Raw genomic sequence first — 14,557 nt, forward strand, 5'->3', positions numbered from 1 at the left:
CTCTGTCTCTCCCCCTCCCCATCATCTAATAAGAATTCTTGAGCTCTATTCCTATAAATAATGGAATGACGTTTAACATCTTTTTCTATTTAATATATATACAAACATCCTATGTTAATTGATTGACCATTAATTGTATTAAAAAAATGTTTGGACCAAATTAAAATCATCTCAAGGTTATTGTAGGTATATTAACAATTTCAATTTTTTTTTTTTCCATAAATTAATCATTGCAAAATAATCGAGTACATATATATATATGTGTGTGTGTGTGTGTGTGTACATTGCATTACTATTTGACCTTATAAATAAGTTAACCAGGTCAACGTGTGAAAATTGCAATTTTTTCGTTCTACTATCAAGTGGGATAAGTAGGAACGATGCTGGTAAATTCACATTCGATACTCTCGTGATCTCTTGAGCGAACGTTACGAACCCGTGTATGCGCGGAATCCTGGCGAGCATCCACATACGCTCGCGTTGCGAAGGTGGAGCTACTTTCACCAAGTAGCCATGTTCCACGATGCGCGGTGATAACTAAGAGCAGCCCACTTTGAGAGCTGCATTCCGAGTGCATACCGCGGTAGAGTGCACTCAGGCTCGGATTAAGTTCGAGGAATTCGAGCCGTTCGATGTTCAACGTGGAAACTCGACGGAGGGAGGGACGGGGTGAGGTTGAGAGGAGAGAAATGGAGAAAGAGGGAGAGAGAGAAAAGTCTTTCAAGTTCGTTGAAAGCCTAAATTTAAAAGAAGATAAAAAGAAATATTTTACAAAAAGCAAAAGAATTATAATTTATCTATGGCTACCATTTAAATACAACATAAGAATTTTCATTTAATTTTGATACGTTTGGTATACTTAATCTTAAAGATAAAAATAATGGAAACGAGTTGAAAACTTTGAGACAAGGTAATCATCAACAGGTGATATCCGAACGATGCGTTACGATTCTCTTTCTTCCTTCGATATTCGAGATTTGAAATGACAAATCGGGCTTCCGCGTTGCGATCGTACTACGTAATAACACGTACTATTATCGCGTACAGCATCGCGGTTATCAGGCGTGTGCGTGAACTCGCAGAAGCCGTACTCTCGGCTCACTCAGGCAGGTACTTTCACCGAGTGTAACTGAATTTCTCGTGGTATTCGCTTTGTCCGGAGAGGATAGTAGCCATTTACTTACTTACTTACTTACTTACTTACTTACTTACTTTTACATTATCTTATGAGGAAAGAAGAAAAGGAAATAAAAGCTAGAAATGGGAATGTGGAAAGAAATGGGATATGAATTTTTTGAGGATTCGGAGTAAGACTAGTATCAAGGATCTGGAGTATGTCGTATGAGAACGTAACGTTACATGGCACGAGTTACATACCACGAGAAAGCGAGAGACCGACCACGAGGAGTGCTATGCGACTACATCGGAGAACTAGTTTGATCGTTTGGTACAACTCGATATAGTCCCGATATATTTATGTATATCATATCGTATATACTCGTATACGCGTGTCACGCATGAGTTTCGCATTAAAGGAAAATCGATCTCACGCGGAAACATATCTGTTCATCTTTAAGAATGAAAAATATCTATTTAACAGAATTTAACTATAAAGAACTACGAGAAAGAAGGAAGAAGGAACGAGAGACAAGGGGGAGAATGGGTTGTCACGTGCGCGTACAGTTATACGTTACAATGTGATCGTAGAGGATCACGAACCGTTAGCGTTACTCTTAAATTCGATTATTTCCATTGCTTCCAAAGCTCTTACTCTCTTTTCTTTTCTTTTTTTTTTTTTTTTTTTTTTTTTTTTTTTTTTTTTTTTTTCATTTTTTTTCTCTTACAAGAAGCAACGCGAGCGTGCGAATTAATTATGCAAGATTAAGCGACGAAGTTTCATCGACGAGAAACGTCGGATGACAGTGAGGGATCGGCTCGTAAAGAAAAGAAAAGAATTGTTTCTTTCGGAACAACAACAAAGGAAGAATCTTTATTTCTATGGGTTATCCGGAGGGTTAGAGAAAAGGGTTGTAAAATGGATCGTTGTCTCGGGGCAACTTGTCTCGTAGAGACGGCGATGTTGAACTGGCGCGGTGCGGCGCTCGCAAATCGGGTACAAGGTAAAAGATTTATACGTGAGTGGCGTTCCAACGTCGGGCATCGGGTTTTATCGTGGATCGTAGCACGGCTTCATTATTCGTTTCTGGCACGTACGAGCGTTCACACCCGTTCACGGGCCACGATCTCGGGACTTTGCCAGCAAGTTTCTTTACTTCTCTCTTCTTCGCGAGAGAGGTAAAACGAAAGAAAACGGAATCAACCGTTCTCCATCGATTGTAGTGCCGAAGCTTCTCTTACTTCCTTTTTTTTTCTCTCTCTTAGACTCCCTCTCCCTCTCCCTCTCTCTATACCTTTTCCTGTTTAGAACAGGAAACGTACAACGAGAGTACTTCTCTAAAATAACTTTCAATCGACTTCTATACTTGACTCGAATGGACGTTGTGAAGTTCTCTCGACAGGAGACAGAAAAAAAAGATTTAAAAAATCAACCAAAAATGTTAAAAAATCCAAGAATACAAATCGCATAGATAGATTCGCGCAACGTTCGAATCGGGAAGCGCGATTTCAGGGCTAACTCGAGAAGAACCGCTTTCGTGCGGTTAAAGTCCAGCTGCGCTGCAACGTAAATATGAAGGTCGGAAGACCGCAAACCCTTTTCCATAAATTGCTTTCTACAGTATATATCTTACGTCGACTCTCTACGTTCGTGAAGAAGAACGTCAACGTTGTACGAGAAAATGTCAATGATGATATATGTATGTGTAACCGATTGAAGTTTCATCATTAAATTTCTACGCGGCACGTGCTCGTAACGTAAAATTTATTAATAAAACGTTTAGAAACGAGATCGAACGTGTGATACTCATTCAGGAATATACGCCATGAATGCATACATAAAAATCTTATGAGCTACAATAATCGAAGAGGAAGATCGCCCTTTTGTCTTTTTCTTTCTTTTCTCTTTTCTTCTTTTTTTTTTTTTTTTTTTTCTTTTCTTTTTCTTTGAGGCGGCCCTCGAAATTCCTTTCGTTCAGGGCAACTTCGAGCCAAGAATTATAATCATCTTCTCGCATCCTCTCCAAATATATTTCGACCCTCCCGACGAGTTTTTTTTTCCTTGACTAGACAATCCGAGGCAACAACTTGAAAACTACAAAAAAAAAAAAAAAAAAAAAAGAAAAAAAAAAGAAACTCAAAAAAGCGACAGACTTTTCGACGATTTTAATATTTTCATTTTGGATTTAAAATTTGCCGCCGCATTCCACGTTAAACGCGTCCAAGATATTTTTCTACGGTGTTTCCAAGAGTGGATTATTTGTACCGGTACAACGCGTAAAGGTCTCCGAAGACGAAGAACATTTTGAACAAGAACCGATCATATTTACACGGAGCAAACACGAGAGCCTTCGTGAAAGCTTAGAAGCGAGTATGCGAAATACAAGAAAGCGAGCGTGAACATGCACGAGGGATGCAACTGCGTGAAATAAGAGGAACGTGGGGGGAGGGGGGGGGTAGCTAAAGAAATAAAAGAAGAAGAAGAAGAAAAAAGAACGCGCGTAATTTCAACTCCTAAATATACCTATCTATCTATCTATCTCGTACACAATAGCCATTTCTTTTTTGGAATAAAAAAACTTCTAGACGCTGTAACAAGCCTTAAGGGAAACGAAACAAAAAAAAGAAAAAAAAAAGAAAAAAAAGAAGAAGAGCAAGATGAGATCTTATGAATAGAATGAAAAGTAAGTAGAGAGAGTCAATGATTCGAAGAGAAGAGCGAATGCGCGCTGGAAAAGACGCGGGCAAATCGCGCGGGAGATCGCAAGGGGGAGGGAAAGGTTTGCGCATGCGCATTCTCTTTGGTATGCACTGGTATGCGCCCACCTCCTTCCTTTCCACTCTCCTATCCGTTTTCTACTGACACGGCTCATTCGATTCTGCTGCACGATGTAGAACCCTCTCCGTCTGCTCCTACGCGTACGCGTGCGTACACTCGAAAGAAGGAAGGAAGGAAAGAAAGAAAGAAAGAAAGAAAGAAAGAAAGAAAGAAATTCTTTAATACTCGGCGCGCCTTTCGAAAGGCAAAGACCCATTCATGGTAACGCGGTTATTTTGTTATTTACAAACCACGCTATACTCGTATACTACTATAGAAACTCACATTCCTTATTTAAGATTTATAAGCCATTTTGAGATAGGTTAATCGAAAATTCGGGATCCTAATGTTTTATTTATAACCTTAATGCATATACCTTTAAAAAGTTCTGTTAAAGCTTATCCGAAACTATAATTAAATATTATAAAATATCAATGCATTTGAAATATTTAATTTTAAAATACCACGCAGTCCTCTAATCTCACTCTAATGTATTCATTAAAATTCCAAGCATTCCTTAATTTTAATTTTTGCATTCCGCTCGTTCATTGAAAGATAAGGATCATTAACCATCGTTGACTAATAAAAATACGACACGAATGATACGGAAGTATTAACGATATTATCGTAAGGAAAGAGAAAGAGAGAAAAGAATTATGAAATGAACAACAAGTAAGAATATATTCTAAGTTTTTATAGGAATGATGAAAATAAAGAATAAATTTTATCCCTATATCTTCGATTTAATCAAAGGGAACCTGTCATTCCTTTCAATAAATTCATAAATAATGTTGTAATTTTATTGAATTATTCGGTACCTTGTTATATTGCGAAGATCTATCTCGTGGAGAAAAACATGTCCCCTTGCACGTTCCCGCGTAATCCGATTAATCCAAATGTGACACTAAGAGGCGCGTGCGTTGCTCGTGCGACAGGTGGTCGTCGTTGTCAGTAGATAAACACTCGCGAAGAAAGAAGGATCTTTCGATTCTATCAGATCACATATCACAATGCACCAAAAACTGTTTACTTCTGTAGGTACGATTTTAACTAACAATCGTTGACAATCGAAGTTTCTTCGATCATGCCACTGAAGTGTCGTGGGCGCGCGCGCGCGCGCGCGCTCACACGTACGTGGTGTACCGAGCGAACGAAAAATGCGCTACGCGGCGACGTTCGCATTAATGGAACGTATGTTATCCAATAAAACTTGTTCTTTTTTTTCTTTTTTTCTGTCTGTCTCTCTTTCTCTCTTTCTGTCTATCTGCGTCTCTGTCTGTCTGTCTGTCTGTCTGTCTCTCTCTCTCTTTCTCTCTCTCTCTTTCTTTCTTTCTCTCTGTCTGTGAAAAGAAATACCTACGGCGTGGGCGGATTGGCTGCCTTTGCCTTTTTTCTTCGCGAGAAAAAAATTGCGCGTGGTTATTAGGTGCAATGCGCGTATACACGTAGAAAAATAAATTGTGATAAAAAGACAAGACGATAAAGAGACGTATTAACGCGAGAAAGAGGAAGAGAGATATAGGTGAGAGAATCAAAGTAATAACGAGAGGAAAAGAACGATACGCGAATTAAAAGTAATAAACAACAATGATGTGTACGCCACGGAGGCCGGCGAACGACTGCCGGTTGCCGGCGTACGTCCTGCTTGACTCGGTTCTCCGAGGAACACCGAACAAGCACCGCTCGACTGCCCGATCTCAGCCGATTCATCTTTCGAATCAAACCGCGTATTTTTCTTTCGCGAATCTTCTAACGTATCTTTTATCGTCCCTTAATTGTAATGAACATTGTGTATTCAAAATTCTACGTAACATTGATTTCAAACGTTTATAACCTGTTTGTAAAAAATTCGCGTAGCTAAATAAGATTTGTTCTTTATCGAAGCTAAAGAATGCGAGAACGTAATATAATAACAAACGCATAACGTAATACCAAAAACGCGTCTCCGGTTTTATATTCTGGTATTATAATTTGTTATAATTCGTTATCGTTCGACGGATATGAAATGAATTGCGCGCTTTACTCGTCACAGAAAACTAACCTCCCTTAGATCGGTTTTTTAGCTTTTCCAAGATGCGAGATCAGTGGCGACATCCTATGAGAGATACGGCTAAATTCAGCATCAATTTCAAAGAAGAAGAATTTGTATGAACGAACGATAGGGGGCAGGAGAGTACGTTAGGCTATCTGCGAAGAAGGCCATAGTGTGACGTAAACGACGATCTAAACAAGTATCAGCTGTGTGCAGTCATTGTTCGTATCATCCGTATTGGCAGGCATACAAGAATCCTGTTTTTTCGTGGATTTATTTGCTTTGTACGGGGAACGTTGTTCGTAGGTAAAGAAAGAAGTAAGCGCGCGTGTGGATTTTCTAAACGTAAGGAGGAAATAAAAAAAAGGAGGGAGGCGAGAAGAACTTTCCCGTGCAACGTAATCGTGGCTGCGTGCGTGCTTCAGCCCCAGCCACAGCCCCACCAACGAACTCGAGAGGGACAATAATCGTGTGAAAAACGGGGCGGTACGCGCATAAGCCTGGCCTCGAGCGGCGAGTCGGACGACGGTGGACTCGCTCCGCCACCGCGCAAAAGGTCCCGTAGTTCTCTCCCGGCTACTCTAAGACCAGCGGACGAGCACCACTCCAATCCAGAGATGGAGAACTATCGGTAACGCAACGCAGGTTCTTTATTTGCCAGACACAGTTCGCGGACGCGTAGTCGGAAACACGGAGAGGACATACCCCTCTTCGTACGTTCACTCAACGACCCTCTCACGTGTATCTTCTTCCTTCCAGAATCTCAAGACGTATCGACGTCGGATTCCTTTCGTATGCGCTGTATCCCCGAGCGGTTTTCTTATTTATCCAAATTCTTCCGTCGAATTCTTATTGATTCTCTCTCTCTTTAATGCAAACTTATACGGTTTTCAAATTTAATCGCACAAAAAACAAAAAAAAAAAAAAAAAAAAAAAAGTAAATAAATATATCAAAAATAGAAAACAAAAAGATAGAGAGAGAAGATATTACATGTCAAGATAAAAATGTTACGCTTAGTACGCATATGCGTTAGTATTCCGGACAAGTATTGCAACCACGGTAACATTTCCGTGTGCATAACAGCGTAATGCAGCAGCAGGCCTCAAACGGTGGAGTTTCTTCTGGGCTGCAACAGAACGGAGCTACGGCTGACACTGGGGGACCACACGCTAATGGCAATGTGATACCGGAATCCGATAATGACATCAATGGTGTGAATGGGGAAACTAATCCAAGTTTAGGACCTCCAAAAATAATGGACAAAACTAATCAGGACATTGTGAGACTCATCGGGCAACATTTGAAAACTGTTGGGCTAGAGTACGTATTGTTTCTTTCTAATAATTCATTGTATTTTCATATGGAAAAACATTCTCTGAACATTCACTTTAATCTTGATTGTTCAATCCTCTAAGAAATAATTTATTATTTTCAATATTATTGCATAGATTTGAATTTATTTTGACGTTTCTTTTGTTTCCTTTGTGAGCATTTATCAAGAGAACTATTCTACCATACATGCTACTTGGCAAGAGAAAGTTATTTTTAGAATCATGAAATATAGTCACTAGTATCTGCTAGTTATATTTACTTCGTAATGATGTTGCTCCGAATGAATCTGTTGGTACTATCTATATGAAATAAATTTCTAGCAAAATATAAGTTTTTCTTTAAAATTCCTATTCAAATTTCTTGTCCTTTGTTTGAACTTTTAACTGTAATATATTTTTCATGTTAATACATTTGCGTGAAATCTTTATAATTTTATTTCTAATATAACTTACAATTTGTTAGGAATAATAAACAAGCATACAAAAATTTTTTTTTTTGTTTTCTTCAGCCGCACAGCAGATCTACTTATGCAAGAATCAGGCTGTCGATTGGACCATCCAGCAGCTGCAAAGTTTAGACAGCATGTTATGGATGGAGATTGGAACAAAGCAGACCATGACCTTAATGAATTAAAGTCCTTTTTAAATGGTGCAAGTCAGAGCTTGGTGGTAAAGATCTTATTATTAAAATTTTTTTTGTATAATCGTCTAATTTCTTATTCAATATTATATTACATCTTGATTCGTGTTTATAGGAAATGAAATTCCTACTCTTAGAGCAAAAGTATCTGGAATATTTGGAGGAAGGCTTAGTACTAGAAGCTTTACAGGTTTTACGCAATGAATTGACACCCCTGGGCCATAATACGGGCCGTGTTCATCAATTGTCAGCATTTATGATGTGTAGCGGGCGTGATGAATTACAGGTACTCCACTTAAATCATTAAATCGTGTCCATTGTACGAATTAAAATTGTTATTTTAACACATTGTTGTTTTTACATTCTCCATAATAGTGAGCATATTCTAAATAGCAAATTCTTTGAGAATTCGAGTTTGAATACATATGTAGAAAATTCACAAAACTAACATGCAACTGAAAATTTGATCATTAGCAAATAGACACTTGTTGACAGACACGTGCAGGCTGGGATGGTAAAGGTTCAGCTTCCAGAGCAGCACTTATGGATAGATTGCAGAGGTATCTTCCACCTTCCATTATGCTGCCACCACGTCGGCTTCATTCATTGCTTTGTCAAGCAGTGGAAATGCAAAATCAGCAGTGCACATACCATGTAACGCATATGCAGGTATTTTAAAATAATAGAATTTACTGGAATGTATTTATTTCCTCATAACTTCTTACCTTGCATTTTCTTTCTTATGTATACTTATGTATATACGTTTTCTGTTTTATGTTTATTATCGCCATAAATTAGACAAGTTTGGAAAATGTGTCGCTGCTTGTGGACCACAGTTGTAGCAAAGAACAATTTCCGTGCCATACTGTACAATTGCTGAATGATCATTGCGACGAAGTTTGGTATTGCAAATTCTCTCCTGATGGTCTTAAATTAGCCACAGGTTCTAAAGATATGACTGTGATTATTTGGGATGTCGATCCGGTAAGAGTTATACAATTAATAAATAAGCTCTAATACTTGAAAAAGCTTATTATAATGTTATACTTCGTGATCCATCTATAGGAAACCTTAAGAGTAACGCACAGAAAAACATTGGAAGGACATACATATGGCGTTGCGCTTATAGCTTGGAGTCCAGATAGTAGCCATCTTATTGCTTGTGGTCCTGAAGATTGTCCTGAATTATGGCTTTGGTGCGTCGATACGCCTGACTGTGAATTACGTGTTAAATTAACGCAAAGTACCGATGATTCTCTGACAGCCTGTGCCTGGCATCGAGATTCAAATAAATTTGTTGCTGGAGGACTTCGTGGTCAGTTCTATCAATGTGTAAGTTACAATTTAATAAAGATATCCAAAAAAAAAAAAAAAAAAAAAATAATGTAAACCACTGAATTTAGTTGTTTTAATATTGTCTTTTGTCATTATACTGTTTCTATAAGATCTTTATTATATCAATACAGGATATGGATGGTAATGTCTCAGATTCGTGGGAAGGCGTTAGAGTTAAGTGCTTATGGTGTAGAAGCGATGGAAAAACTGTTTTAGCAGCTGATTCTCATCATCGAATTCGAGGATATAATTTTGACGAATTATGTGATTTTACAATGTACGTCAAATGAATCTGTTTTTTTCATTAATTTTCTCATCATGGTTACAATTTAATATAATTGATATTTTTTTATTTAATTGTGTATAGATTACAAGAGGATCATCCTGTCATGTCCTTTAGTGTAAACAAAGCGGATAGACTTGCTTTACTTAATGTGGCTAATCAGGGTGTACATTTATGGGATTTACAAGATCGTTGTTTAGTAAGGCGTTTTCAAGGTGTTACCCAAGGACATTTTACAATTCATAGCTGTTTTGGAGGTATCAATCAAGATTTTATCGCGTCTGGTAGTGAAGGTATGTTGAGTAAATTGATCCTATTGTTTCTTCAAATTAATGTACAAATGTATCTTTGCACAAAAAATTTCGCAATATTATTACTATATTTTTTCTTTTTTTTTTTTTTTTTTTTATTATAGACAATAAAGTGTACGTATGGCATATCAAGCGAGAGCTCCCCATAGCGACTTTAACAGGGCACAGTCGAACGGTTAATTGTGTTTCGTGGAATCCTGTTTATCATCAAATGATGGCTTCTGTATCTGATGATTGTACAGTTAGGATATGGGGACCAAGGTCTTCCTCTCCCGAAAAAGCTGATAATGATAAGACTGGTAAGCTTTATACAGATTTATTCTATAGACACAATTAATGTGTATATACTTCAACTTGATATTTTCCTTTACTTTAAGATCTTACATTATTTCATCACATACGAGTTATTGTCGTTATATTGTAGCATCGGTAGAAAGTGCATCCTCAAATAGCAGTGGCTGGCACGAAATGGTATCGTAGCGAATTACAGCACATCAAAATTCCCATGACTTCATGGTGTTCAAAAGACTGTTTTACTGAATGTCATGCTGACTTTTTCCTGCCCATCGCAATTATCCCTCTGTGCCTCACTATCATCAATTTATAGACCATCAATTAAATGTGGAGGTAAATGGGGGATATGGACGTTAGCAATAAACTGCTAACCAATAAAATGCTAATCAGATATGTAAAAATTTGGGAACTTATGTGTACGTTTCTTTTTGGTTGATTTACGGATTTTATATAATATATAATCCGTCTCACTATATCTCACATTGAGCTGTGTGATTTATTCATACGAGGTAATACTTGAAAATAAAAAGAGAGGAGCATAATAAAAAATAAATATAATATGTTATGGCAGTATAGAAACTAAAGAAATTCCGTCTTAGAATTAGTGTAAGGGTGAAGGTTTATATGCATGAATAAAGAAATTACAAAGAGGGCAACCATTTGGTCACACTGTTTTGACAAGGATTATGTGAAATCTGTTTAATCATGCTAATAAAACACATTGTAAATAACAGTCGTACGTGTAGTGAATCTCTAACTCGTTTTATATTTCATCAGTGGAAAAGACAAGATCTATGTTTCTAGCATACAAACCGAACTTGACGTCTTATATCGAACGAGAATGCTTCATGTGATATGCTGTTAATCTTGAAAGGTTACTAGATGATTAAATATAGTGAACACAGAAAATAAGAGAAAAGAATTTCGAACTTTGTATATTGCCATGCAATAAAAAAAGAAATAAATACAGGTTTTATAATTATAATTTTGTTTAATAGAAGGAACTTGGAGTGCAAAGATAAAATATTTTACAAGTTTATCTCTATAATTTTAATACACAAAATCGAGTGTATAAGTAAACAATGTATAATTATGTTTGTATGTTTGTCTTTTAACTGCCACATTTTCAAAATAAAAACTCGATTCAAATTTCAATTTAATGCATTAAATATATCCAAGGCATGATAAACATTTTATGCATGACCTCATATCCTATAAAAATCATTTTTATAAACATACCATTTGGTTTTAATATTTAAAAAAAAAAAAAAAAAAAAAAAAAAAAAAAAAGAAAAGAAAAGAAAAGAAAAAAGAAAAAAAAATTGCTGTATTGAAAAAAAAAAGCGAAAAAAAATCCCAACTTTTAATCCACATTAAATGTATCTAATCAGTAAGAATTTTTAATGGCAGTTATGGGACGAATTGTTAAAATCTTTATTTTTCTATAATAAGGTATTAATATCAATGAATTTTATATTTGTTAAAAAGTGATATAAGCATAAAGCAGAAGATATTTCAATGAGTATCCAAACTTTAAATATCTATCTGTAAATGCTGCTCATAATGTCCCTTTGCATGTTAACTTTGCTTTGCATGCAAAAAAAGATTGCTAACATACTTTACTATAATATACATGCTACTTAAACAAAATGCAAGAAAAAAAAGACGAAGAAATTTAATTTTGCACACAGAAAGTGAAAAGATCTTCTAATCATCCTGAAGTGTATGTATAAAAGTGCTTACTTTCATAGTAAATATTATATAAATAAATATAAAAAAAAAAAACAGAAAAAAAAACAAAAAAAGAAGAAAGAAAGAAAGAAAGAAAGAAAAAAAATACAAAAGAAATATCTGTAGTTGATGCTCCCATATAGTACTATTAGAAAAATATATTAATCACGATTATCATTTGCATTTACCTCTGGTGCCTTAGCACTTTATAAACTAACTAAATATTTCCAGCACTTTATCATAATTTATAATAGCATATATAATACGTTTCATACAGTTTACATTATGATGAAGTATAATGTCTATAAAATTGTACAAAAGTTCCACTCATTTATAAGTAACCTTTCGATTTAACTTAAGCATTCACGTGATGTTTTACAATGGCTTCTTCATATGCAGCCTAATATGTATAACTTTAAATAGATTATTATATCAATAGCAAACCATCTGTACATGGTCTGTCTTTTGTACTTTTCCTCACGATATTATAAAAAGCAATAATGAAGATTGTAGAGAGAAGTAACTTGTATATAAAAGATATACTACATGTTTGCTTTACGATTTAATATTCTTAATAGATAAAATACTGAGAAAAATTAATGCCATTATTATTTGATAATTGAAAATATTATTATCTCTACAGACATCTCTGTTTAATATATAAATTTCATTCAGTTATATACTTCCAAAGTACGAATCATTAATCTATTACTATCTATAATTTTTCAGCTTTTTATTTTGTAACAAAAGAAATTTTATACATAACTATATTTAATGCAATATGTTTTCAAAATAATTAATAGTTATTAATGTTTAAATATACTGTCAATCGTTTAACTTTCTCAATATAGTTTTTTTTTTCTACAACAAAATAAAAAAAAAGTATACTATGATGTTTAATATTATTATGTGATGAAATAAATCAACGATAAGGAAACGAATGATATTTAGTATTTTTCGATTATGTTATTCTCTTTTTTGTCAATTTTTAAGCAAGAGTTACATTTTAGTTTGTTATCTGATATGTAAATAAAGTAATAAATGTATACTGTTTTATTATATAAAGAAAAAAAAAGAAAAAAAAAAAAAAACAAAACATTGATGTGCAACAATGACTCTTATTGAGAGAAAATTTTGTTTTCATTTATAAAAATATCATTATCATAATTATTTTACGTGTACTTAACTCTAAAAGAGTACTAATAGCCATTATTATAGATTATTATGTATGCATTATTACAATAATGTATATGAAAAACACATCCATTGGAACCAATCAAAAGCTGTTAGTACTCTTATTACCATGTCCCATATACAAGATGTATGCATTGTTCTAAAACTATTACATGATTTATAAATGAATATCTAAAAAAAAAAAAAAAAAAAAAAAAGAAAGAAAAGGAAAAAAAAGAAGAAAAACAGAAAAAGAAAAGAAAAAAGATACATATATAATTTTTGTAGATTTTGAATTCTTTTAATATATGAGATTTTTATATGTTGAAAAGGCCTCTTACTTTAAAAATAAAATGTAGTGAATTAATCAAAACAAATTCTACAGTTACTATGTACTTCTTTTGATTTGTAATTTTGTTAGAGATAATAGATGCATATTGTAAAGTGTTTTATATTACACGAATGTAAGATAGAATTGCTTTAAGAGTATGAAGTTATTTTTCTAACTATAAATTATATAAAATTCCAAATTCACAATTTGTTGGGCGTTCCTGTTTTCTTATAACAATAATTTAACTATTCTATTTTAATGTACATTATGTTAGAATAATAATTAGCCTTCATAATGTAACTTATTTCATGTGTTATGAGGCATAACTTATTTCATATATTCCATAACATATGAAATATATATATAAAAATAGATTATATTTTAAATGCAGGTAAATTTTAAATGTAATATACATACATATATATATATATATATTTATATACACATATATATATATATATATGTATGTGCGCGCGTGTGTGTATGTGTGTATGTGTATGTGTACACATTTACCTGTAAATACAAAGATTAATACAGCTGTCTGTAATGACATGGCCTAACAGGGCCAGAGCAACATTATTTGCACTGTACATTATAACAAATAAACTATAAAATTTTTGAAGTTTCGCGTAATATGAGATATAAGTCAGTAACGTTTGAATATCACTCGACCCTAATGTTAAATCAAATGAACATAAATTAAATATTTTCAAGACAATAGTTTAATTAAAAATTATAATTCAAATTATATCATGAAAGAAAGGAAACATTATTAACATATTGTAATTTTGTGTTTGATATAAAATCATAGTCAAAATATAACATCTAATATCGTTATTAACATTTTTTTGCCAAGAGTAATTCTATTTTCTGCTAATTTGTTCGATTAATAAACAAAAATTAATAAATAGATAATAATGTCGTCGAGTGCTATTCAAAAAAAAAAAAAAAAAAAAAAAAAAAAAAAAAAATCGATTATAATTGATATCGTAAAATATTATTCGTATATATACTTTTAAATAAAATTAGTAGAAATTTGGACTATAAGGATCAAGTTAATTGATAGAAATTTTATGCGAAAACAAATATTCCTTTTTCTACAAATGTGTTTCTCGCAAAAAAATATTGAACGTAGTCGTTAAAATGCATTATTCATTGTAT

The 14,557-nt window shown here is 34.0% G+C and overlaps 3 protein-coding genes across 8 annotated transcripts in view; 2 read left to right on the forward strand and 1 right to left on the reverse strand.

The window, feature by feature from the left end:
• The window catches only part of LOC118448782 (protein expanded), a 25,461-nt gene extending 19,916 nt beyond the window's left edge, over positions 1-5,545 (reverse strand). For 2 of the 3 annotated variants that reach the window (XM_085660717.1, XM_035882495.2), the window contains exon 1: positions 4,753-5,544. The gene's annotated coding sequence lies outside the window, so the exon portion shown is untranslated. Of the gene's footprint in view, positions 1-4,752 lie in introns of all 3 variants that reach the window. The other variant, XM_085660716.1, reaches the window with a different exon arrangement.
• LOC118448785 (putative sodium-dependent multivitamin transporter) overlaps positions 1-6,189 on the forward strand; it is a 13,980-nt gene extending 7,791 nt beyond the window's left edge. The window contains exon 8 of the mRNA XM_085660722.1: positions 5,998-6,189. The gene's annotated coding sequence lies outside the window, so the exon portion shown is untranslated. The remainder of the gene's footprint in view (positions 1-5,997) is intronic.
• On the forward strand, positions 6,160-11,401 carry LOC118448784 (WD repeat-containing protein 26). 4 transcript variants are annotated; one of them, XM_085660724.1, is made up of 11 exons: positions 6,160-6,597; positions 7,051-7,287; positions 7,808-7,967; positions 8,054-8,224; positions 8,434-8,607; positions 8,737-8,922; positions 9,004-9,270; positions 9,405-9,550; positions 9,641-9,849; positions 9,972-10,166; positions 10,245-11,401. In XM_085660724.1, the coding sequence occupies exons 1-11, from the start codon at positions 6,584-6,586 to the stop codon at positions 10,289-10,291; spliced, it is 1,806 nt and encodes a 601-aa protein (XP_085516850.1). In that variant the 5' UTR covers positions 6,160-6,583; the 3' UTR covers positions 10,292-11,401. The 4 variants fall into 4 exon arrangements, with proteins under 4 accessions (XP_085516850.1, XP_035738392.1, XP_085516849.1 ...); XM_035882499.2 differs by having other exon boundaries at positions 6,162-6,597; positions 6,726-7,287; positions 10,292-11,391; XM_085660723.1 differs by having other exon boundaries at positions 6,162-6,597; positions 10,292-11,390.
• The last annotated feature ends 3,156 nt before the right edge of the window (positions 11,402-14,557 follow it).

This window comes from Vespa mandarinia, chromosome 12 (genome assembly GCF_050613455.1).
Source record: "Vespa mandarinia isolate Hongniang chromosome 12, ASM5061345v1, whole genome shotgun sequence".
Lineage (NCBI taxonomy): Eukaryota > Metazoa > Arthropoda > Insecta > Hymenoptera > Vespidae > Vespa > Vespa mandarinia.